The sequence below is a fragment of the Alligator mississippiensis genome, chromosome 6, assembly GCF_030867095.1.
Source record: "Alligator mississippiensis isolate rAllMis1 chromosome 6, rAllMis1, whole genome shotgun sequence".
Lineage (NCBI taxonomy): Eukaryota > Metazoa > Chordata > Crocodylia > Alligatoridae > Alligator > Alligator mississippiensis.
In genome coordinates, this window is record NC_081829.1 from 63,813,444 (window position 1) to 63,835,976 (window position 22,533).

A 22,533-nucleotide genomic window follows, 5' to 3' on the forward strand; every position below is an offset into this window, starting at 1 on the left:
GAAAATCCAAAAGTATGATTTTTCTTTCTTTCTTTATAAGAACAATGTCAGAACCTAATCTGTGCTAAGCCATTTATGTCAGCAGTCATATTTTGTAGCCTGCTGACTTTGCATCAGTGGGCTTTAGAGCAATAAGAGGGTTTTTAGATGTAGGAACACACTCAAAGTAATTTATGTAACATGTCCTCTTTCAGAAGGTGAAATAACCTCTGGGGACTCAGTGGTGATAGCGTTCTCCTTCCTACTCTCTGTCTGTCTGTCTGTCTATCTGTCTCTCATATATATATATATATATATATATATATATATATATATATATGTAATTAGTGATTTGCTGTATGTTCACATGATCATTCTTTATTTGTAAGAGAAAATCATTTCAGGTACTTGGTTTTAAGTTCACTTGTTCTGAGAGAGATAATTGCCCATAAAGTTATGAAAGACACTTATTAATGATTTCCTTTTAAATATTCTTAATGTCAGGGCCTCAAGTACATGCCAGTATTAGGCTATCATAGAAGTGACTGTTTTATAAAAAGATACAGCATAGCTCAAAGTAATTAGAAGAAGAACTATTCACATAGAGGTATACCCAGTTACATCAGGGTTTAATTTGGCCCAATAACTCCTAAATACATAAATATTTATCAGTAGTCATTCATAAAATAATTCAAGAGATCTCTGGATATATATTTCTGGCACATAAACAAAAGAAAGATATACTGCCATACTATTAAGATTAAGGATAGCTCTTTCTCTTCTTTGACAGTCATATCACAACTCTTGAGGCATCATATATCTCCTGCTAATGAAGTGACAAAAATATTTACCTTCAGGATAAATTTCATGAATAACAAACATCCCTGCTTTGTGTAAAAGAACTTTACTACATCATATCAGTAGCTCACAGACTCTCCCTGGTGGTCCAGCAGATTTGACCACAATACATTTCCATGTTGTTTGATCAAAGTATAAGTAAGAATTAAAAGAAAAAATAGAAATAATAAATTAAGAATAGTTAAATTGGGCATGATGAGAGTGCAAACACAGTTACTATGGTATACTTTATTTTAGATGATAGTATGTACCTAATTTGTTTCATACTCAGAAACATGCATAGAATGAACTGTTTCAAAGTAGCAGTCCATAGTTAGTACTATTACAATACCTGGCCATTATGGGCATGATGCAGAAATGCTTGGAGCTGCCCTTTCAAAAGGGGAATTTCAAAAGGGGAGCAGATGCTAGATTCTAATTGTTGTGTGTGAACAAGCTGAGAGTGATTAAATGCAGCATTACCACTGCGTCTTTAACACTCCTTTATCCAGGGTTAAAGTTGGAGTAGATCTGCTGCATTTTAATTATTGTCTGCCTGTACCTGCATAACAATTAAACCATACCAGCTGCTGGCCCTTTGAAAAATTCCCCTTTTGAAGCGGTTTCAAGCATGAGTCTGACCACACCCCAGTGGCCCAGTTTAAGCAAACTGCTGCCCCAGGATGGACTTGATGATGTAGAAAACACACCATGATCTAGGTCTAGGAAGTAATTGAATACCATAGTAAAATTGCTATGCATTTTTAAGGGGTAACTTTAGACTCCATATACATGTTACACTTAAGACATGATTAACCAGTTAATCACATCTTAAATTCTGACCCAGCCACATGTTCAATCAATTAATGGTGTGATAAAACAAGTAATTAGCCACAAAGGTATTTCACAGAAAATATGTCATAATTTTGTGGTTTGTTCTTATCATACCATTAATTGAATATGTGGCCAAGTTGAGGCTCCCAGCCACAGGGGTGCACCACACACTGCCACAGCTGCGAACCCCCACAGCTGACTGAGCCTCATCAGCTGCAGGACTTGCAGCCACGGAAGTTTGCTACTTGCCAGTGCAGGGGGAGCCCAGGACTACGATCCCAGTCTCCCCCTGCACCAGCAATAAGGCATGATTGAATCTGATGTTGGATCCCACAATCACGCCTCCTGCCATGCACATGTGGCATGACAGGAGGTGTGATTGTGTGGATCACACATTAGACCCTATTTTGCCTTTGCCTGAATGTCTGGAAGGGGCCCTTAGATTCAGCTGAAGTGATTTTTTTTACATAGTAGAGCTCTGTGTTATCTTTCTTCTTCAATTTTGCTACATAATATTCATTTTATTATGTAGTCAGTAAGACTTCTTTCTAAACCCTGAATCTCTACTTAGAATACTTTACCCTTGGGTATGTTCATCCAGCTTATGCATGTCATTTAACTTGGTCAGATCATTAGGATTTGTAGGTTTCAGCACTTCTGAATGTTAGGGAAGTTGTGTTTGAATGTCAATATAGATTTAGTGGTTTAAAATTAGGGACCCAAATTTGGCCTAAACTTTAAAAAAGAGAAAAATGAACTAGATGGACTAAGCTGAACATAGCGAAATCAAAGTTTCATTTTAGATAATGCCAAAAGTCGCACTGAATTCAGCACTAGCAGCCTTGTATCTTAAGAGAAAGTGAAGCCTAGTGATTTCAGTGAATTAACTTTGGGTAGAAAATATGATTTTGGCACATCTGAATGCCATGGTTGCAATATAGGAAGTACAAAACTATTCTTTCTTGCTTATTCTAACATTTTGTTTGAATTTGGCATTGTGAGTCAACATTGACTTCAGTGAAAGCTGTGTATAAGCAAAAATTCTAGAATATGGCCCCACTACACCCAAACGTGTACAGATATACAAAAGCTATATGCGGCTGGGGCAGTTGAATAATCAAAATCAATTGAGCCATCTTAATAATGTAGTTGTTTGAAAAAACAAAGTTACGCCCTTTTTAAAGGTACGGTGTGTGTAAGGGAAGAGGTCATTCCATGAGTGCCATTGTCAGGAGTCAGTTATGCCCTTTAAGTTGCCAGTTCTCCTACATTTAGATAAAGTATTGTGAGAAGTAGGATTTAGGACACTCAAAACAGTATATGCAGTGTTTTCTTTTGACACTTACTGGTGCCCACAGAAAGCAGAGCTATGACCATTTAACTTTCCCAGAGAAACCCTTTCTGGGGCCATGATGATTGCAAGCAATAATAACCAGCATGCTCTTTGTGCTCTACAGTCCCAGTGCAAAAATATGGCTGCTTCCAGCCTGGAATTTAATAACGTTTTGTTTGGGTTTTCGTTTGATGTTTAAAATGCTAGGAGTATAAGCCAAGGTACAACTTCATATTTCAGTCATAATTATACACGTCACTGCTAGTTTAAAACTGAGGCAGGTCATATAAACATTATTGCCAGGATTTGGATGAATGCAGATAGCATTTTTCAAAGTAAAGTAATAATTATATTGCTATGTAAAAAGTAGCATTTGTGCATGAATATGACATGTTTTCATAAGCTGATTGATTCCTACTTATTGCCCAGCAAATATGTGGTCCTCATGGTAATTTATACAAAGTTATTTCTTAAATCTAGATGATGTCATTGTTACTATGGATGGAGGCTTTCTTGTGTCATATGTGAACGGATCGAGAATGTAAAGCTACCTAAGAACACATTGGCACAATTGATCCTAATAGCACTGAATAGAGCCATCCTAATATGTCCCTAATCCAAAGATAATATATTTCAAATGACACTTTAAACCAAATGATATAGGAATAAAAATGTATTACCATTAATAGAAGAAAACATGTTATATCTCTTACTTGTAAGTTTGGGATTCCCCTTGGACTCATTTTAGTCCAAAGTAGATAAAGTAGAATATATCACACCATACATTAATCTCAGAACATGAAAGAATAGATTGTGGCTAGTCATTGAAATCAGGAAGGGTTACTCTAAGGATTAATCTAACCTATTTTGTGATTTAGACATACATTCATGTACTTGCTATCAAAAGGTGCTTTATTGAATTAATTGCTGAGCTCAGAAGATTAGATACTAGCATCTCATAAAATACACTCAAAATTGTTAGTGTTTGCAACATTTTTATGGGTAGAAAATTCAAACAAAAAATCAAAAGCTGATTCTGAAAATCAGATACTTAACATTTTGCAATATGTGACTGACCAGAATCACTTGTACCTGCCCACTTCTCCTTAGTCTTTTGAACCATGTTGCCCACTGATGGCAATAATACACCAGGACAAGGTTGACCACATTCAGCCCATGGGTCTAAGCCACAAGTGGGCTCCAGAGAGCTTTGCCTGTGCCAGAGTTTTGTTTGTGCCATGGTTGGATGCCATAGAGAATTAGTGTGAAGGAGCCTGGTTGGCCTGCCCCCAACCTGAGCTGCGTTTTTCTGGCCTACCACTTTAAGATTTTCATAGATTTCATAGATTTCATAGACATTAGGGCTGGAAGGGACCTCGGAAGATCATCGAGTCCAGCCCCCCGCCCAAAGGGCAGGACGTCAGCTGGGGTCATAGGATCCCAGCAAGATAAGCATCCAGTTTCATCTTGAAGGTGTTCAATGAAGGCGCTTGAACAACCTCCGGCGGCAGGCTGTTCCAGACCTTGGGGGCTCGGACAGTAAAGAAATTCTTCCTTATGTCCAGCCTGAAACGATCTTGTAGTAGTTTGTGACCATTCGTCCTCGTCATCCCTTGGGGCGCTCTGGTGAACAAACGTTCGCCTAGATACTGGTGATCACCCCTGATAAACTTGTAGGTGGCCATCAGATCACCCCTGAGCCTGCGCTTTTCCAGGCTAAAGAGCCCCAGGGCTCTCAGCCTGTCATCGTAGGGTCTGCTTCCCTGACCCCTGATCATGCGCGTGGCTCTTCTCTGGACTCTCTCAAGCTTCTCCACATCCTTTTTGAATTGTGGAGCCCAAAACTGGACGCAGTACTCCAGCTGCGGCCTATCACCTGGACAAGGGAGATGAGATTGATGTCATATATCTTGACTTCAAAAAAGCCTTCGATCTGGTGTCCCATGATCGTCTCTTGGAGAAACTGGCCAATTGTCGCCTTGGGTCCCCCACGATCCACTGGCTGGAAAATTGGCTCCTGGGTCGGACCCAGAGGGTAGTAATTGATGGAAGTCACTCATCGTGGTGTCCTGTGACCAGTGGGGTCCCCCAGGGCTCTGTCCTTGGACCCATACTGTTCAACATCTTCATTAACGATGTGGACACTGGAGTCAGAAGCGGACTGGCCAAGTTCGCCGGTGACACCAAACTTTGGGGCAAAGCATCCACGCCAGAAGACAGGCGGGTGATCCAGGCTGACCTGGACAGGCTCAGCAAGTGGGCGGATGAGAATCTGATGGTGTTCAACGCCGATAAATGCAAGGTTCTCCACCTTGGGAAGAAAAACCCGCATGCAGCAGCCTGCAAGATGTTGCAGGCTGCTGCACTAGGAGCTAGGAATGTAACCTCAGACTCAGGTAATACTAAAGTTATGCCTACTGGCAAATGAGAACTTATTACAGGGGACTAATCACCCTACAACAGGGGAGCTTAGCCTTCACCCCACAGGCCAAATGGCCTGTGATGCTCATCGTGGGCCAGGAAATTTGGTGTCAGGGCAGTGGTGGCCATATTAATTTTGGCCATCACTCCCCTGCCAAATTCTCATACACCCAGCCCTGCACTGCCAGTTGCAGTTAGGCCATGCCCCTGTCTCCTGGCAGAGCCAAGCCAAGCCAAGCCCCAACCCCCCCCCACCCCCGGCACAGTTGAGGCCAAGCCATACCCCCTCCCCCACCAGGCCTGAGCTGGGACCTGGCCACGTCCCTTATTCCTGCTGGGCCAGGATGAGGCTGGGCCATACCCCCTTTTGCCCTATGGGGGGCAAGCCATGCCCTCTTTTCCCCACAGGGCCAGGCAACACCCCCTTCCCCCGCAGGGCTGAGTTGCTATGATCTGCCATCCATGCTCCTCCATGTGGCTGGATGGTGCCCACCTTGCCTGCATTGGCACTAGATTGATTCTGTTGGCCCATGGATGGACGAGGCACTGCCCATCTGACCCAGCAGGGAAAAAGGTTGAGCACTACTGTTCTACACAGTGAGGCCTCTTGGTAAATGCCTCTCCATACCCTACCTATGCCATTCAGAGAGAGAGAGAGAGAGAGAGTGTGTGTGTGTGTGTGTGTGTGTGTGTGTTTAATGATTGTTTGGAAGTCCAGGCAAGGTTATGGCCCTTAAGATAGTTTCAAAGGGACTTCCATAACTTTGGTACTCTAAACTGATTAAATTAGGCCAGGACCTGGCCCCATACATCAACCTGCTGAAGACAGCTGAAGCCTTCTTAGCCTCTCTACATACTAGTTGAAGTCTGAGCCCTGTACTGCAGAATTCCAAGAATTTTACTCAAAGAGAATTTTAAAAATATTTTTTATTACTTTAAAAATAAACTTGCTATGTCAGAGAGACTGTAAAATGTCTATAAGAAGACGAGAGAAATTCTTGTTAGATTAGTCTGGGGGAATAAAAGGAACACATGTTGGTGACACACGATTATCCTGTTCCTCCCTTAGTTACAGTTCAAAAATTACCACTGCCAAGTTATTAGTAGAAGCTTTAAATGCATTTACCTGTCCAATGTGTTCCTGATTGGAAAAGTGCATTTTATGTTTTCTTTTCTTTTTGGAGAAGTTTGATGCCAATGAAGAAGAAAAAATATAGCTTGAAAAGCAAACCTGTATGCAGAGTTACCATAAATAGACCATTTAAAGTAACAGTGATATCTGCTGTCAGAGATGTAACATTTTTTATTTCATAGTGGAAATAGCATGTTAGAGTAGTCTTCTGCTCTATTTAGAGGACAAGGGTAATGACTCTTTGCACATTCATTTAGGTTATTCATTTCTGCTTATTTTCTTTTTTCTACTAGGCTGATGATAAAGACACTGGAAATTACAGTGCCATGCAATACAGGCTCATCATACCGCCAATCAAGGATGGCAAAGAAGGTTTTGTGATCGAAGCCTATACAGGGCTTATAAAAACTGCCATGTTGTTCAAAAACATGAGAAGAGCCTATTTCAAGTTTCAGGTCATTGCAACTGACAATTATGGAAAAGGCTTAAGCAGTAAATCAGATGTGCTTGTAAGTATGAGTCAGTCAGTATTTTAGAATTATTCCTGACACCACAGAGGAAATTCTAATCCTAGATATACTATCAGATCATACAGTTATAAAGAATGTGCAGGAACTTTGAGAATTTTTAAATTTTAAAGCCAAAAGTTTATCTGAATAGTGGAAAAAACATTTGTACTTATCTATATGTACTGTCTAAAATAGACAATACAGCATCATAGAGATACTGATTTCAATGCACAGAATAGGCCCTGTATTACTCAACATTTCAGCAAGGTTTAATTGTCTGAATTACATTTGAAGTGAATAAAGCCAGGTATTTCTAAACTTGCTTATTGACACAGCAAGGGAAATTTTGCAGGCAGTAAAGCAACATGTTTTGTTTTGTTTTGTTTTGTTTCTCTAATCACCACAAGTACAAGATTAGAGGCCTTGTGTTGTTTTTTATAAAACAAACATGCCTTTGGGAATTATGCTAAATAGCTTATGAGGGAAATGCAGAGGTTAGAATGTCTTAGATTTTTATTTTGCAAAGAAGTGTTCAGAGTAAAATACTCCTATAAGGAGGCCTCAGGAAGTTGACCTCAAAAACAAAGTTTAGATTGGAATTCAACCTTATATTTTAGTTTAGAAATATAAACCATTCCAAAACTTTACTTCTCTAATAGGAACATCTCCTAATTTCCAATAAGATTTGTCTATACCCAGTTTGTGGCTATTTGATCTTATGCCGAGTCATTTTTTTATTACCAGCAAACCCAGATTCCAAGAATGGGATATGTTTAGGTCTTTAAATCATTTTCTCTGCTGAATGCAAGTGGTAACATAGTCCATGCACAGAAACCACAAAAAAATCATCAGAGATAAAGCTTATTACAACCTGTATTATTTCAAGGATTTGTTTCTTTGACACTGTTTCTCACCCCATTCTCATTAAAAAAAAAACTAGGAGACTGCAGCATTGATGCCTACACAGTCAGATGGGTGGCAAATTGGCTTGATGGTCACACCGAGAGGTGGTGGCTGGGTCTTCTTTGACCTGGAGGGATGTGGGCAGTGGAGTTCCCCAGGGCTTGGTCCTCAGGCCTATGCTATTCAACATCTTTATCAGCAACTTGGAGCTGGGCGTTGAAAGCATGCTGTCCAAATTCATAGATTCATAGATTCATAGATGTTAGGGTCGGAAGGGACCTCAATAGATCATCGAGTCCGACCCCCTGCATAGGCAGGAAAGAGTGCTGGGTTCAGATGACCCCAGCTAGATGCATATCCAACCTCCTCTTGAAGACCCCCAGGGTAGGGGAGAGCACCACCTCCCTTGGGAGCCCGTTCCAGACCTTGGCCACTCGAACTGTGAAGAAGTTCTTCCTAATGTCCAATCTAAATCTGCTCTCTGCTAGCTTGTGGCCATTGTTTCTTGTAACCCCCGGGGGCGCCTTGGTGAATAAAAACTCACCAATTCCCTTCTGTGCCCCCGTGATGAACTTATATGCAGCCACAAGGTTGCCTCTCAACCTTCTCTTGCGGAGGCTGAAAAGGTCCAGGTTCTCTAGTCTCTCCTCGTAGGGCTTGGTCTGCAGGCCCTTAACCATACGAGTGGCCCTTCTCTGGACCCTCTCCAGGTTATCTGCATCCCTCTTGAAGTCCAGCGCCCAGAATTGCGAGCAGTACTCCAACTGTGGTCTGACCAGCGCCCGATAGAGGGGAAGTATCACCTCCTTGGATCTATTCGTCATGCATCTGCTGATGCACAATAAAGTGCCATTGGCTTTTCTGATGGCTTTGTCACACTGCTGACTCATGTTCATCTTGGAGTCCACTAGGACTCCAAGATCCCTTTCCACTTCTGTGCCACCCAGCAGCTCATTCCCTAGGCTGTAGGTGTGCTGGACATTTTTCCTCCCTAGGTGCAGCACTTTGCATTTCTCTTTGTTGAACTGCATTCTGTTGTTTTCTGCCCACTTGTCTAACCTGTCCAGGTCTGCTTGCAGCTGTTCCCTGCCCTCCGGCGTGTCCACATCTCCCCATAGCTTTGTGTCATCTGCAAATTTGGACAAAGTACATTTCACTCCCTCGTCCAAGTTGCTGATGAAGACATTAAACAGTATTGGTCCAAGGACCGAGCCCTGGGGGACCCCACTGCCCACACCCTTCCAGGTCGAAACCGACCCATCCACCACGACTCTTTGGGTGCGAACCTCTAGCCAATTTGCCACCCACCAGACTGTGTAGTCATCCAAGTCACAGCCTCTTAACTTGTTCACCAGTATGGGGTGGGATACCGTATCGAAGGCCTTCCTGAAGTCTAAGTATACAACATCCACTCCTACTCCTGTGTCCAGGCGTTTCATAACCTGGTCATAAAAAGAGACTAGATTAGTCAGGCACGATCTGCCTGCTACGAACCCATGCTGGTTTCCCCTCAGCATAATTTGTCCTGCCGGGCTCTCGCAAATGTAAGCCTTGATAATTTTTTCAAAGATTTTGCCAAGGATGGAGGTGAGACTGACTGGCCTATAGCTGCCCGGGTCCTCCTTCCTCCCCTTCATGAAAATGGGGACCACATTGGCCCTTTTCCAGTCCTCCGGGGCTTAGCCCGTCCGCCACGAGCATTCAAATATTCCCGCCAGTGGCTGTGCAATGATGTCGGCCATTGCCTTCAGCACCCTCGGATGGAGCTCATCCGGGCCTGCCTACTTAAAGGCATCCAGTTCTTCCAAGTGACTCTGCACCATCTCAGGGTCTATGCATGGTAGTCTGGTGCCTTGCTGCTGCCTCTCTACAACCCCAGTGAGAGACTTGTCATGCCCCTCACTTAGGAAAACTGAGGCAAAGAACTCGTTGAGGATTTCAGCCTTGTCCCCCCTGTCTGTCACCAATTGTTTCTGCCCATTTAGCAGGGGTCCTATTCCTACCTGGGCCTTCCTTTTACTCCCTATATATCTAAAAAACAATTTCTTGTTGTCCTTTACTTGGGATGCCATCCTCAGCTCCATGGTAGCTTTGGCCCGTCTAACTGCCTCCCTACAAGCGCGAGCAGAGGAGGTATATTCGTCTTTGGTGATCTCTCCCTGTTTCCACTTTTTATGTGCTGCCTTTTTGGCCCTTAGGCTGCCCTGGATTTCTCTGGTCAGCCAAGGAAGCCTCCTGGCCCCCTTCCCTCCTTTTCCTCGCATCGGGATCGTCTCACTTTGTGCCCGAAGGATCATTTCCTTAAGGCACAGCCACCCTTCTTGGGCTCCCATCACTTCAAAACTCCTACTCTGCAGTGCGTCCTTGACTAATCGCCTGAGTTCATTGAAATCAGCTTTCCTAAAGTCTAGCACTTTCACCCTACTAGTTACCTTACCCACTCGATGTCTTATGGTGAATTCTATTATCAGGTGATCACTGTCCCCCAGATGGCTACCGATCTGTAGGTCCCCTACCATGTCATCCCCCGTTGCCAATACCAGATCCAATATGGCATTCCCCCTAGTGAATGCCATACTGAAATTCACTGATAAGACAAAGATGTGGAGAGAAGTGGGCACACTGGAGGGGAGGGACAGAATTGAACTAGATCTAGACAGGTTACAGAGGTGGGCAGATGAGAATAGAATGGAATTCAATGCAGACAAGTGAAAGGTGCTACATATAGGGAGAAGGAACCTGCAACATACCTATAGGCTGGGGAACACCCTTCTCATCAACACAGTGGTGGAAAGGAATCTTGGAGTCAATGTTGATTCCAGGATGGACATGAGCCGCCATTGTGAGGAAGCGGTCAGTAAGGCTAACCACACCTTGTTGTGCATGTACAGATGCATCACAAGCAGGTCCAGGGAGGTTATCCTTCCCCTCTATGTAGTGCTGGTCAGGCCACATTTGGAGTACTGTGTCCAGTTCTGGGCACCGCACTTCAAGAGGGATGTGGCTAACCTTGAGAGGGTCCAGAGGAGGGCCACACGCATGGTCAGGGGACAGCAGCCCAGGCCCTATGAAGATAGACTAAAGGGCCTAAATCTATTCAGTCTCCATAAGAGAAGACTGAGGGGGGATCTAGTGGCCATCTATAAACTCACTAAGGGGGACCAGCGAAAAATAAGTGAGGCTCTGTTCCCCTGGGCACCACATAGGATAACAAGGAATAGTGGTCACAAATTGATTGAGAGTAGGTTCAGGCTTGATATCAGGAGGCATTACTTTACAGTTAGGGCTGCCAGGCTCTGGAATGGGCTCCCAAGGGTGGTAGCTTTCCCCTACCTTGGGGGTTTTCAAGAGGAGGTGGGATAGATATCTGGTTGGGGTATTATGATCCCAGCACTCGTTCCTGACCAGGGCAGGGGGTCAGATTTGATGATCTGTTCAGGTCCCTTCCAACCCTGGAAACTATAAAACTATTAATTTTATTTAGTTATTATAATTTAACAAATTCTTTGCCTCTATTTTTCTGAGCAGGGACCAGGACATCATCCCCACCGCGATTCAGGACAGATTCAGGGGTGACTCCACTAGGCCTAGGGTCAGGGAGGACTGAGTTAGGGAACTTCTGGAGGGGCTGGACATGTTCAAATCAGCAGGTCCAGACACTCTCCACCCTAGGGTGCTGAGGGAATTGGCAGGGGTCATTGTGGGGCCCCTGACACAGCTTTATGAGCACTTGTGGTGCTCTGGCCAGGTGCCAGAAGACTGGAAGAAGGCCAATGTGGTCCCCATCTTCAAAAAAGGGAGGATGAAGGACCCAGGCAACTATAGGTCCGTTAGTCGTACTTCGGTCCTGGGGAAGCTCTTTGAAAAAATTATCCAGGAGCACATCTGGGAGGGACCAGCAGGGGTCAGGATGTTCAAGGACAACCAGCATGGGTTCATTAAGGGCAGGTCCTGTCAGACCAACCTGATAGTCTTCTATGATCAGGTCACGAAATCATTGGACGCAGGTGTCGCGGTGGATGTAGTCTTTCTGGACTTCAGGAAGGCCTTTGACACTGTCTCTCACCCCATTCTCATTAAAAAGCTAGGCTACTGTGGCATTGATGCCTACACAGTCAGATGGGGGGCAAATTGGCTAGGGAGCCGCATCCAGAGAGTGGTGGTGGATGGGTCATATTCGACCTGGAGGGAGGTGGGCAGTGGAGTCTCCCAGGGCTCAGTCCTTGGGCCCATACTATTCAGTTTCTTTATCAGTGACTTGGACAAGGGGGTGAAAAGCACCCTGTTCAAATTCACTGATGACACCAAAATTTGGGGTGAGGTGGGCACGCTAGAAGTGAAGGACAGGATACAACTGGACATGGACAAGTTACAGGGTGTGTGAATGTAAATAGTATGGGATTCAATTCTGACAAGTGCAGAGTACTGCCCTTGGGCAGGAAGAACCAGCAGCATACCTATAGGCTGGGGAACTCCCTTCTTGAAAGCACAGTGGCAGAAAGAGATCTTGGAGTCATTATTGATTTTAATATGAACATGGGCCACCAATGTGAGGACGGGGTCAGCAAGGCTAATCCCATCTTGTCTTGTATCCACAGATGCATCATGAGCAGATCCAAGGAGGTGATCCTCCCCCTCTATGTGACACTGGTCAGGCCACAGCTGGAGTACTGTGTCCAGTTCTGGGCACTGCACTTCAGGAGGGATGTGGACAGCATTGAGAGGGTCCAGAGGAGGGCCACTCACATGATCAGAGGGCAGCAGGGCAGGCCCTGCAAGGAGAGAGTAAGGGACCTGGACCTCTTCAGCCTTCACAAGAGGAGGCTGAGAGGGGATCTAGTGGCTGTATATAAACTTACCAGGAGGGAACAGAGGGGAATGGGTGAGACCCTGTTCCCCCGAGTGCCTCCCGGAGTAACAAGGAATAATGGCCACAAGTTGACTGAGAGTAGGTTCAGACTAGACATCAGTAGGCACTACTTCACAGTCAGGGCAGCCAGGATCTGGAACCAGCTTCTAACGGAAGTGGTGCTGGCTCCTTCCTTGGGGATCTTTAAAAGGAGGCTTGATAACTACCTAGCTGGGGGTCATATGAGCTTAACTTAGTGGGAGTCATATGAGCCCAGTATTCATTCCTGCCCAGGGCAGGGAGTCAGACTTGATGATCTGCTTAGATCCACTCTGACCCTACATCTTTGAAACATCTATGAATTCATTATACTTTGCTTAGGGATAAAGTGAACTATACAATTTACAGTTATATTCCTTGTAAAAGTATATAGAAAATATCATTCTTAGTTCATTGAGTTATTTAGGGATGTATAATACAAGATGTATATATTTTTGATTTACCAGTGAAAGGGAAAATTTCTTTATTGTGTGAGTTATTTTTGTACCATGTTAAAATATCACAAAAATTAGATATTTGAAAAAAATCCCCAGAAAAACCTCTAATGAATGCATAAAGGTATATGGAGCTCATCTTAGGGACATAGTGGAAAGGGTGAGGTTAGGGAATACAGGCTCAGGGCAATAATTATATGATGGCTATAGATGGCAGGAAACAAAATAGAGTAGGGAGATCTGTAACTGTCAGAGCACACACTTTCAAAACCTAGGAAAGATTCTAGTATCCCAGAGTGCCACCCTTCTGCTTCTGCCAGCAAATAGCCATGAAACCCAGTGACAGAATTTTTCTCTCTGGGTTTGCATTGTTTATAAGGTTGGTTTTAAAAAATGTTTTAAAAGAAGATTAAGATTGCGAAGTAAACATTGAGAATTAAGGTTGCCTGTAAATCTTATTTCATCTCACCTAGTGCATAAGTTTTATAGTCATTTATTGTTAATTAAATGGTCACATATGATTTTTTTTCAAAAGACCCCTATGTCATTCAATGCATAGTGTAGATGATGCCCAGGAATGAAGAAGAGCTGGCTGGCAATTAAGAATATTGGAAGGTGGTTATTGAACAAAAGAGAGAATTGCAGGAATCTCCCATTGTAACAAAGTTCCCTTGTGTAACACTAATCGAAAAATTTAAACTACTATGTTCACAACTCTGTGATGTGTGTTCCTCATTTTGTCAATGTCCAACTTGAGGTGAAAGTTGCATCAGTTAAAGGTACAATGGTTTGCAAAAATACTGTGCACTTGCAACTTGGACAGAAATTAATGGGAACTGTGCACGTGCCAGATGCTGTTCCACCTAAAAGCATTTCTACCCTGCTCAAGCCCCTGACAAACCATTGAATCATCTGCTCTGCTGCATAACTTCCAACTCTGAATCATCTACTTTGCAGCATAATTTTAAGAGTACATCATAAAAAAAACAGCTACACCTTTTTTATTCAGTTTTTCAGGGACTTGCGCGGTGTGGAATAGGGACACACTTAGTTGTCTCTGTATCAGTTAATAGATAGAATAGTATTGGATTCATAATGTTTAAAATAATACTAAGTACTCTGAAAAATCAGGTCAGGATTTTTCAGATCAAGCCTCCCAAAATCATCACAATTTTGTAATTCATCTAGAGGGTTCTATGAAGTTGCTGGGGGGGGGGGGGGTTGTAGGAAGAAGTATGCTTTAGTGCACTTATGGAACCTGTATCAAGAGGGCGGTCAGGGTTGCTGTGCTCTCCCCGCCGCCTCCTTTACCGTGCCAGGTTGCTGACAAGCACCCTCAAATCCTCGCCCGCCACGAGTTTGATGTCATATCTATTTTATAGGAAGGCTGCCTTTCATCCTCTTATCCACGGTTCTCCTGTTATCACTAGTTCCTCTCCTGTATTGGGTGTTCTGTACACCCCAGCCTTATGGGCTATGCGTGGCTCCAACCACCCCTTATACCACGCCCCAAGCCTTGCAAATGTAACTGACGTTGTTCGGTCTCTGGTGCTCGGGCTCTCCGCGACCCTGTCTCTCTCCGTGTCCTCTCCGGTGCTCAGGCTCTCCACGGCCCTGTCTCTCTCTCCATGCCCTCTCTGGCACTCGACAATCACGGCCCCCTCTCTGGGGCTTCTCAAGTGCGCCCTCTCTCTGGGGCTTGGGTCAGTGTACGCCGAATGCTGTGCCCTCACTGGCGCTGGGGTCCCCACACTGCTGTGAGTCCCCTATGAGGCCTCCTCCATCCCCTCTAAGCCTCAACTAGACCACCCGTAACAAACAGCACATGAAACACAAGCCCCTGGGCTATAACACAAACTCCAGCTGTCCAGCTATAACATTAGTCCAGCCACCCCTAGGGTGCTCCATCCTTTACCAGTCTCACTGCTGATACATTCAGGCCTCTTCCCTCTGCTTGCACAGGCAGGGCTCCTTCCTCCTTGTCTGTCAGCAGGGAACTGCCTCCTGCCTGTGCTTTGTATAGGTGCCAGGCCCTGCCCCTTCTTGTCAGCTGGCTAGGCAGGTGTGGGGCATTAGTTCCCTCTAGTTGCCTCAGCACCCGGCACCTGAGGAGTTATCCCAGCTCTCCAAGTAGCAGGCAACTTTGTGCCCTGCTACAGAGCCTAATCTCTGTTAAACATAACTAGAAAAAACTCTTTAGAGTTGGGTGAAGGAAGAATAGTGCCTCATAAATGACTCTTGCATCTTCCATGCATACAATCCTTGTTCCTCTATGAACTTTCAGCCATTTTCTGGTACAAGTAGGAGGTGGTTGCTAGGGGGTGTGCAAAATAGGCCATATTTGATTCAGATATGGCCTGAATAAAAGACAGTGATTCAATTCGTTGATTTGGATCACTGTCCCCAGTTTGATTCGGCCAAATCTGAATCTGAAGATTTGATGCTGATTCGGAGAATCAGCAATTCAGCCATAGACACAGCTTTCTATGGTTTTTTTTTCTATATACCTCAAGGTACCAGGTGCGGCTCATGAATGCTGTGATGCTGGGACAGATGAAGCATCCCACAGGAGTGCAGGGGGGGCCCCCGCATGCTTGGCATCAAACCCAGAAGTGGAATGGAAGTATTTCTGGTCCACTTCTGGATCCACCAGGGAACACAATGGGGCCCTGCTGTGCCTCCCCAGCTCAGCAATCAGCTGTGGGGCAACCCCAGGTGCCCCCCTCAGACCCAGGAGGCATCAGTCACCAAGCCAGGGAGGAACAGGGGGTTCCCTGGCATGCCTGGCAGACCCAGAAGTGAACCGGAAGTGCTTCTGGTCTACTTCTGGGTCTGCTGCCGAGTACGCTGGAGAGCACCTCCCCACTCTCCTGTGGGATACTCCATCTGCCCCACCATCACACCATTTACGAGCTGCCTGGTACCTTGAGGTACATAGAAGAAACATTTAAAGCTGTGTCTGTGTCCAAATCGCTGAATCTTTCTGAATCTCCCCAAATCAATTCAGAGGGTTCAGATTCGATTCAGAGAGATTAAAGTGTCTCCTGATTCAGTTCAGAATTGGAGTGTTGGTCACCAAATCAGGCCAAATCTCCACCTAATCAAATCAACAACCAAAGCTTCGCACAGCCCTAGTAGTTGTCTAAATAATATGCACATGTGAAAACCTATTCATATTGTACCAATTTCCAGAATTTAGGACTACATTTAATAACAGAATGGAGAAAATATTTAAGTACATGTGCTTAGTGAGCAAGCCAATATTACTATAGAAACCAACCTTTTCATGTTCTGACCTTGTTGGAGAGTATTTTCACTTGTAGCCAAACCATGATAAATGCTTTTTCCTACCTATTCATAGATATAAACACAACAATCATAATATTATGATTCCTTCAGAACTAAAAATAAAATGCCTTCTTTGTTAAGAATGACAATAAATACAGAGGTGATTGCTTGAATTAACTAATGTACTTTATTCTATTAAGCTGATCATTGCTTTTGAGTTGTGCTTAATTAACTTAGCCTTAAATTTAGTTAGAGTTTATTACATTTCTTTTTACACAAGAGTCTATATATTCAATCAGGGAATCTGATGACATTTCAAGAACATTTAAATATTTTAATTTGAATTAAACTTCAAAGCTGTTCTGAAAAGACAATAGGACACATTTGCTGAAGTCCTCACATGGCTGAAATTGAATTTGTGAAAATCAAGGTGTCTTCTGTTTTCTGAAAAAGTATAGCTAAGTCTGATTTTTATATTTCCTAGATTTAATACTGGCATACAAAATTTGGGTAGCAAATCGTCAATAGGGAAGTAATGGAAGAAACACTAATTGCAGAAAGTCTTTATGGACAGTTTTAATTACGCATTTCTGATTTTGTTATCCCCATAAGACTGGGTGCAAGTGCTTTTTTTCTTAATAGTTTCATAGTTTGTAGGGTCAGAAGGGACCTTGACAGATCATCAAGTCCGACCCCCTGCCATGGCAGGAAAGAGCACTGGGGTCAGTTAGAGAATAAGTTAGAGAACAAGTACCGTGAAGTTAGAGAATAGTACCGTTATGTAACCATCGCTAAGGTGCCAGTTTAGAAACCTTGTAACTTAATGTACCACGCTGTGAACTCCGAAGAACAGTCATTTAATATCCTAATAATGCTGATTTGTACAGAACTAAAATAAACACTCTCCTCCCCTAATTTCTAGATCTCATTTTACCCTTTCAGATTTCCTCTTTCCTTCCAAGACACAAAGAAGCTACTGTCATTAAAAGACAAATGATAGAGTTAGAGAGAGAATGCTAAAAACAGAAAAGAGCGTATAATCACAGCGTAAGAAATTTCAGACAGTTCAGGGGATATCAGTTTGAAACAAACTTGAGGAAAGTGGATTAAAATGGGTACAGAGAATTAGACTCCTGGTAGATGTTCAGTTAAAGGTGCAATGGGACCTGAACCACAATCCCAAAAATCGTGCTGCCTGCTATGCTACTTGTGCATGGCAGGAGACACAATTGTGATATCAGAGATCGTATCCCAGTATAACCACATTGTGGTTCAGGGAGAGCCCAGAATCATCATTGCCAGCAGGCTGGGTACCTGGTGCCCTCATGGCTGGGTGTGCCAGTCAGCTGACTCAGGCTCCCAGTTGCGGAAACACATGGAAGCTGTTGGCTTTGTTATACTCCTGTAGCTGGGCATTCCAATCAGCTGACTGGGGCTCCCAGTTGTGGGATCTAGCCTGATTAAAGGGCTCAGATGACTGAGCCCTCAGCTGCAGGAGTGCATCCAAGCCCTTAGGGCTGACCACAGTTTAAATTTACGGCATGATGGGAACCATCCACAAAGTTAATTTGTGTATTATTCCCTGTTTTATTGTGCCATTAGGTGAATGAACATGTGGCTGGGTTACTACTACTAAAGTGTAACGTCTGCTAGGGGCCTTATTTTCTCATTTTCAGTATGTTTATTTTGTTATCATTAAAACACCATCCCACTACAGGAGGCATGCAAGTTTTAATAGGCAACCAGTATTGTTAAGGAAAATTCATTTTTCAGGCTGTGCAGTTTTTGGGATGGAATCCCAGCCTCACAGAAGCCAATGCGAATGTTACCACAGACCAATCAGTCAAAAGCTGCAGCCATAGGTTATTTGTTATTTAAAGTCATTTTCTGGCTTGTGTATCAAGAAAAAAGGAAATATAAATGTATAGAACTCACAAAACGAATTAAAGATGAAAATAAAGAAATTATTAGTGACTGATTATCTAGGTTTTGTAGTTTGTTTGTATTTGTTCATTTTAGTAAAAATATCTACATTGACATTAAAGAAATTTTACATTTCTTTAAATGTAAAATCCCTTTGCATTGATTCGTCTATTGATAGCTAGTAAATAGAACCCTTAGGGATGTGTCCTCTAACATCCCTAAACCACTTAAGGTTGATGCCAAGGAGGATACATCAGAGGATGCACTACATTAGACATTCCATGTATATAAACTTGCACTCTGGAGACTGGAGACTGGGCCAGATGGATCATTGGTCTGGTCCAATATGGAAACACTTCTGTTCTTATGTTCTTGTGTGTTTTTAATACTGATTTTTTTTTATTTGTCATGTCTTGAAAAATATGGAAAAATGGAATGCTAACAACATGTTTGAAATATGACAGTGCAGTGACCTACCACTGAGCTAACAAAATCTAAACTAGACAGGAAAACAAGCTTAGTTCTTCATCAAAATAAACCTCCCATTTTCATACAGTTCTACATCTCAGTTGTATTTATATCTATGCTTCCCATTTACTGGTTTTGGCTGTTAAGCAGAACAAGGCTTCCTAACTCACTTATTCTTGAATTTAAATGAGAAATCGTTACATCAGGGCATGACTGTGAAAGATGAAAAACAATTATCCTGTTGGTTTTCTACTGGAAAAAATGTTATTCATGGTTAGTCCAACTAAATTTCACTCCTTTGTTTCCAGGTCTCTGTGGTCAATCAGTTGGATATGCAAGTCATCGTTTCTAATGTTCCTCCAACTCTCGTGGAACAAAACAAGGATCAGCTTATAGGGTAATGGATTTATTTACTCTAGAAATACCACATGCACAATCTCATTTTGGAATTTAGATTCAGCAAGACTGATCATATATTAAATGCTTATATAGAGATTATATGAATAGAAAATAAGCAATCAAGTATCTGGGTATATGGTTGTATAAAAGTTGTGACACTGACGTGTTTAAAAGCACATTTGCCAAATGGCAAAAATGCATAATTCAAAATTTTTGTTTATATATGTTGGGCAATATTTTTCTCTCCTTTTCTCTATACAGCATTGTTGATTCTAAATGTGACCTCATTTGGGTTTTATGGATGCACATGATGATAGAATTTGGCAAATAAAATATGACCATTTGATTAATATTCAATCCATATTAAATTAATACGATTGCATTCATTCTTGTACACCAATAATGTTATTCTTAGTGGAAAAATTCAATTTTAACCTTATCGAGTGCCATATGAATATACTAGCTATAAATGGCAGAGAAAAAAGCATGACAAATTGAAATGCTTAAAGTTTTGTGACAAAACTGGAGTGTGTGTTTTTGGTCATATTGAAAACAGTCCAAAATCTTTTTGTAAGATGTTGGTTAATATGCCTCGTATTTCAAACACCCAGTAATCTCCACAGTGCTAGGATTTCTTGTTTAGTTTCTCTTTGTTATTCAAGAAAAAAATTATTTCCTTTTCTGTCTTTACATTGAAATAATAAATAAGTCTAAATAAAAAAGAAAATACTTTTGCTTCTAGTTTAGCTTCTCCCATGAAACCAAGAAGAAAATACTTTTTGTCATTTGTTTTTTAAAAGATCTGAAGAAAAACTGAACATTCTTAATTTTTACTTCTGTATCAATTCTTTTAGTCAGTGAGGCATGATATTCAATAGATTTCAAAAGTTTCCTTCCATCTTGGCTGTCATCATAATCTTCTTCACCCTTGAGATTGAGATGTATTTGGAGTGATGATATGTTTATCCCCTGAAAAGGCATAGCATTTTCTCCAGAATGCTTCTTGTCTTCACTGGGCTGGGGAAAAAAAAAAGTATATATAGTCACATTTGATATTTTCTTACTCTCCACTATGTTCTGCACCAGATATAACTAAGTCGCCAGAGTCTAATGTCAAAAACCCTACTTTAGGTGTCTAGGCAATAGTCTATATTCACAGTGACTTTATCTCCTGGAGTTATGAATAATAAAGGTAGAATTCTACTTGTCTAAGAACTTGCTTTCAGAAAAGTGTCAGTCTTTGGCATTGTCTACAGAGATAAAAAGCTACTTACCCTTCATTGTTAGTGATAGGTTATATTTGACTCACCCTTACTAAGACTTCATGTTCACCTTATCAAGATGTGCCTTACACTAATTGTTTTTAACAAAATTTGAGCTTCTCTCATGAGGGCTGGCTAAGGCCTTTTCACAGCTGCCAGTGAGCAGCAGCAGTGCTCCAAACCTCAGAAACTGCTATTTTCTGCAGGTCTTAACTCTGACATTTTGCTGCCAATTCTAGGTATGTTTCTTCATTGGGATTAGTGAGGGGGTACTTAAAAAACAGATTACAGCTATCTTCCTCAGTTTTTCTGCTGGGAAAATTCTGCCTAGCCAGATCTGAAGTTGTCAGATAACCTTTATGCTGTTCCTCCCTTTTTGCATGTCAACAATGGTCAGGAGGATTTGTGAGAATTTCACCTATATAATCCAGATTATACCTAGAATTGATGCATTAGGGAGCATCTACACATGCATTTGATCCGGGATCAGTTTACTCACAAGTAAACTACTAGCAAGTAAATGCTCCTGGGCAGGCACTTATGCATGCAGGGAAGCGAGAGCAGATTTGCTGCTAATGGTGGAAAACTGCTCCTGCTTCCTGAGCTGTAATGTCCCAGCACCAGCTGTCTCCTGGCTGAGGCTAGGACATTACAACCTGCCCCCAGGGGCTGCCTGCTGCCAGGGTTGGGATAATGTCCCCCTGCCCTGGCAGCAGGGAGAGACTGGCCCTGGCTCCCCAGTCAGGGTTGGGGCACTTGAAAAGAGCTGCAGGGGAGGGGCAGGTCCCAGCCCTCTACCACGATGCACAGCTGGGGCAGCTAACAGCTAGCTCACTGTTTGCTAGCAGCCGCACCAGGTTGGGGTTGGGGGGGGGCAGCCCCATGCCTTGATCACTCGATCAGGATGAGCATGGAACTGGGCAGGGAACAGCCAGGAGAGCTCGTTCACTGTTCAGCTCTGTGCTCACAGAGATGAGTGAGGAAGAAGTTCCCCAGCCTGTTCCCTGCCCCTACCAGAAGGGAGCTCCCAGCACCAACACCACAGGGCCAGCACTGGGACACCTTTATCTCCCAGTGCCAGCTCCACAACCATGGAGCTGCTGCTGGCAGATAAGGATCTCCCAGCCCCCCCACCCCTTAGTGCAATGGCAGATAAGGATCTCTCAGACCCTGTTCCCTGATCGCAGGGGGAGAAGGGGACTTGGAGGTCTCAGCTGCTAGGGCAGGAGGACAGAGCCCACCCCAGCAGCGGGCAGTTCCCAGGGGCAGGGAGAAATCTCTCATCCCCTGGTGGATGGCTGCCCAGGAGCAGATTTGCTCCTGGTCAGTCATCTACACAAGTGCTACTGTGCTATTACTAATCAAAAATAAATTTGCTACTTGCATTTTCAGGTAGCATATTTATTTACAGTTAGTGAGGTTTACTGTGTAGTAAGCATGTGCACGTGTAGACTCACATGCTTACTTCTCAGTAAACTACGCTAGCGCACAGTTAAGCATCTCATGTAGACACACCCTTAGAATAGGTATAATGATAAAATATGGAGTCAGGTTTTGAACCTTAAAGAAGACTTTAGAAAATGTTTGCACTTTAAAAAATATTTTGATTTCAGTAACGATATCTGCCAGAAAAGTGAAATAATGCAAACATAACCACCATATTTTTAATTTTATGCATAAAGGGTCAGCAACATTTTAGCAGTGGTGTATTGAGGGAAGAGAGCATGATCCAAAGTTAGCTGCTGCTGCCATTTCCCCAACCACTGCATGTTGCCACCAATTCCCACTGGCTCAGTGGGCTGGATAACATTCCTTGGTGGGCTGAATCTAGCCACAGGCCATAGTTTGGACAGGATATTCACACTGATTTTGGAAAAATGTGTTATGAAAAACTTCTGAAGA

At 43.0% G+C, this 22,533-nt stretch overlaps 1 protein-coding gene and 1 long non-coding RNA gene across 4 annotated transcripts in view; one reads left to right on the forward strand and one right to left on the reverse strand.

The window, feature by feature from the left end:
* The window catches only part of PCDH15 (protocadherin related 15), a 1,303,618-nt gene that overhangs the window by 1,216,900 nt on the left and 64,185 nt on the right, over positions 1-22,533 (forward strand). For all 3 annotated transcript variants that reach the window (XM_059729933.1, XM_059729932.1, XM_019484297.2), the window contains 2 exons: positions 6,830-7,045; positions 19,279-19,367. In XM_059729933.1, coding sequence (XP_059585916.1) covers positions 6,830-7,045; positions 19,279-19,367 — 305 coding nt within the window. The remainder of the gene's footprint in view (positions 1-6,829; positions 7,046-19,278; positions 19,368-22,533) is intronic.
* Positions 19,361-22,533, reverse strand: part of LOC109282401 (uncharacterized) — a 74,179-nt gene continuing 71,006 nt past the window's right edge. Inside the window, exon 2 of the long non-coding RNA XR_009463061.1 lies at positions 19,361-20,386. This is a non-coding gene — a long non-coding RNA (uncharacterized LOC109282401). The remainder of the gene's footprint in view (positions 20,387-22,533) is intronic.